Source organism: Quercus robur, chromosome 7 (genome assembly GCF_932294415.1).
Source record: "Quercus robur chromosome 7, dhQueRobu3.1, whole genome shotgun sequence".
NCBI lineage: Eukaryota > Viridiplantae > Streptophyta > Magnoliopsida > Fagales > Fagaceae > Quercus > Quercus robur.
This window is the reverse complement of record NC_065540.1, coordinates 16538506-16541842: the sequence shown is the minus strand read 5'-3', so window position 1 is coordinate 16541842 and position 3337 is coordinate 16538506. Positions and strand designations below refer to the sequence as shown.

Sequence of the window (3337 nt, the reverse complement as noted above, 5' to 3'; positions counted from 1 at the left end):
ATATATATATATATATATAAATCAAACAAACAACAAAAGGGGAGAAAGTTCTCTTTAACTCTAGAGGAGAGGCAATGAAATGCTGGCACATCTTAGTGTGGCGCATCTTAGTGTTCACAGCAAATATCCAACTATCAAATTAAATAAATAAATAAATAATTGATATGAATGCCACCCGTCAACACAAATTGATACTCCCAGTCACTTGTTCACATGGTGATCTATAAGGAATTACAATTCGACCCAACATTTGAATTTAATACTACAATATTATTAATCACTCCACTTGAGCCAAGATCCGGGAATATATACAATGCATGATGGACAATTCTTGTCATACAAATGCCAATATGTCTCTGAACTTGTGCTCAAAATTGACAATAGAAAACTAATTCAAACGAGCAATAATGTCTTTATTTTTTCAACAACAAAAAAAGTGATGAACAATAAAAATGGACACTAAAACAGCATACTCTAGTGCCTCAATTACTCAGTTGGCTTTCCTGCAATTTTTCCTTATTTGGCCGCTTGTGCCTGTGAATGGACTCAGTCTTCCCATCTTCACCATTGCGTTGGCAAAGTCTGTTATGAGGGCTCCCACGTTGTTGCTATAATTGGTAACTATGGAATCAGTGGAACCTCCGCTAAAGAGTTGCTGATCCGAGTGCAAGAGACCCTTTTTGTTTATCAAATTCGTGTAGTAAGCATTGTCAAAGGTTGTTGGAGTAGTTACATCTAGAGGGGCAAGATTGGAATCACCGCCAGTGCTTGGACAGTTTGATTTCAACGAAGTTGCGTATGAGGAATCTATGTTGGTTTCATTGTAAATCCTGGTTCGAAAGTTTCCGCAAGTTGCTTGGCCAATTGTGTGAGATCCTGAACAAATTATAGTGGGTGTCATTTCATACAAGGCTTCTTTTAAGTGACGATATAATTTGAAATCTATAACATCCGTTATTATTTGATTACCATCAGCTCAAGAAATCAATTGGTTTCTTATTTTATATTTTTAGGATTTGACCATAGATTCCTTAATTGATGACAAGATAAAAACCCTATGTTTCACGCTTAACTTTGTTCTTTATCAGTTACACTTTGTCACATGTCTAATTTTTTTTTCTTCCATATAAAGCGTGAAAAGTTGAATGCTTAAGATTTAACTAATCGAGTTAACTGGAACCTATTATACGAGATTTTAAACACCACTAGTGGGATATAATTAGAGTTACTAAGAATTTAACCTACCTGACAAAGCCACCATTTCATTGGCAGTGAAACCTTTGTTTGAGAAGGCGTTGATAAGGCCACTAAGATCTAAGGTTGGACTAGGGATGTTGGAATTAACGGCAGCAGAACTTGCAGTGGTGGAGTCTCTTCTGCCCAAATCAACAGGCCAACTCCAAATAGGTGCGCTTAGCTGAATTAAAACCAACAATATGATGCAAATGACATCAAAAGAATAAGGTTTTAATAATGAAGTCAATATAGCTTTGACCTGTTGCCACAACTTATCTTCATTTTAATTATGAAGTTTATTTGATTTATGTACAATTTTTTTTAAACTTGGCATTTTTTTAATGTAACATTGTACTTTATCCGGTTTAATTTTTAAAACCAAAGAAACTCATGTAAATAAACTTGTGGTTAAAATTAATAAGTAATATAAAAGTTTGAGCTCTTTCTTACAACAACAACTGAATCTCTTGCAACAACGGCTAAAATATCAGCACAAGACACAACACCGGGGCACAAATTCTCCAACTGAGATTTGATAGTGTCTATCACTTCAAAACCCCTTAGAGAAGCATTCGGAGTAGCATTTTTCTCTCCTTGGCTAGTTGTTGTATCATCCAATAGTACGGATGCATCACATCCCTGTTACAAAATGTTATTCAAAATGAAAATTCAACGATCCATTAACACAATATAGTTTAGTTTCTTATATAATCAACTAGAGACACTCTCCAATTTGCATGGAATTTATACTTTACGTTCTCATGAAACTATATTATGGGCCTGTAAATTACTTTAGCACGGGTTCAAAACTTCAAATGACCTCATAACTTTTTGCTGGGTAAGCTATGCCAATCCACTTCAATCATCAATCTATGTACACAAGATTCACTTTGTACTTGAACGTTGTACCTCAGTATCCTCACAAACAGGTAATTGTACTCATTTTGCCAAATTCCTGATTTGGATGGTTAGAATACTCTATAATCTATATATTACTATGATATAACTTTTACATGAATTAATATATAAATAAATTTAGTGATACAAAATTTTCTTAAATTTTTTTTAATGATTTACTGTAATTGGTGTATAATAAAAGTGATCTCCATGATAAATCATGAAAGTAATATTGCCCTATTCATAACAAGTCACAAGCGAAAAAGTTGTCAAATATATTGTTTTCCTAATTAATGCTACTTTTAGAAACACACACCCACTATACACACACAAAACATGCAAACATTTGTAGATTGATATTGCAGAAAGAAGAAGAAGAAAGTTAGAGATGACTTGCATTAACAAAGCAGTCATGAAAGTGAAGGCGGAGTAGGGATGCTCCCATACGTCCCTCACTTGACACTGCAGACTCTACAGCCGATTTAATGGTGGAAAGGGCATTAGGGCATGAGGTTGCATAGAAATCAGAGGACAACTGAGCAGAGACCATCCCCACAAGAAGTGGGAATAACAGGCAGAACTTAATTGTAGTGAGAATTGATGGGATAGAGTAATAGGGAGCCATGATAATGATATGATATAAAGAAGCAGATAAAGAATAAGGCTTTCTCGCTCGTTTTGTGGTTAATGCAGTAGAGTTCTCATGTATTTATACAAGATCTCTGCTTCATGGTAATGGCATGCATTTTTCACGTGCATCGAGTCAACCTTAGGTACAAAAAAAAAAAAGAAAAAAAAAAAGAAAAAGAAAGAAAGAGCGTGTAGAGTTGGAATATAATCTTTTGCATTTCACTTGGAATAGAGATAATTTATTTCAAATTTTAAATTTTATTTCCTAAATCTAATGGTGTACTGAGTATCATATTATTTAAATTTTAAATGATGTGACATTAAATGTACCTTTAGGTTTGTGATATTTAATCAAGATCATAAAATTAATCTATTTCAAATAAAAATGATCCTAATATGTAAGAAAAAGTCATTTTTTTGTTTAATCAAATGTGCATGTAAAGAGGCTATATTATTTACTAAACAATTGACTAGTGATTTCAACTCTCTCTCTCTCTCTAAAAATTGACACCAATTCACGTAATGAAAACTACAGTACATTGATGTTAATGAGTTTTTTATTTTTTGGATGTAT

General features: G+C 33.4%; 1 protein-coding gene across 1 annotated transcript; it reads right to left on the bottom strand.

Annotated features, from left to right (window-relative positions):
- Positions 1–237: 237 nt before the first annotated feature.
- LOC126692515 (cationic peroxidase 1-like) lies at positions 238–2802 on the bottom strand. Its single transcript, XM_050388141.1, has 4 exons — positions 2531–2802; positions 1687–1875; positions 1246–1417; positions 238–876 (listed from the first exon to the last, which is right to left on the bottom strand). The coding sequence occupies exons 1-4, from the start codon at positions 2756–2758 to the stop codon at positions 491–493; spliced, it is 975 nt and encodes a 324-aa protein (XP_050244098.1). The 5' UTR covers positions 2759–2802; the 3' UTR covers positions 238–490.
- Between the last annotated feature and the right edge of the window lie 535 nt (positions 2803–3337).

Bases quoted from the DNA above. Each gene is read 5' to 3' on its own strand.
- LOC126692515 (XM_050388141.1), bottom strand. From the start codon at position 2,758: ATGGCTCCCTATTACTCTATCCCATCAATTCTCACTACAATTAAGTTC. The intron at 1,876-2,530 runs GCAAGTCATCTC...ATTTTGTAACAG, and splicing joins TTCATGACTGCTTTGTTAAT to GGATGTGATGCATCCGTACT. The intron at 877-1,245 runs GTAGGTTAAATT...TAATTTGTTCAG, and splicing joins TGAAATGGTGGCTTTGTCAG to GATCTCACACAATTGGCCAA.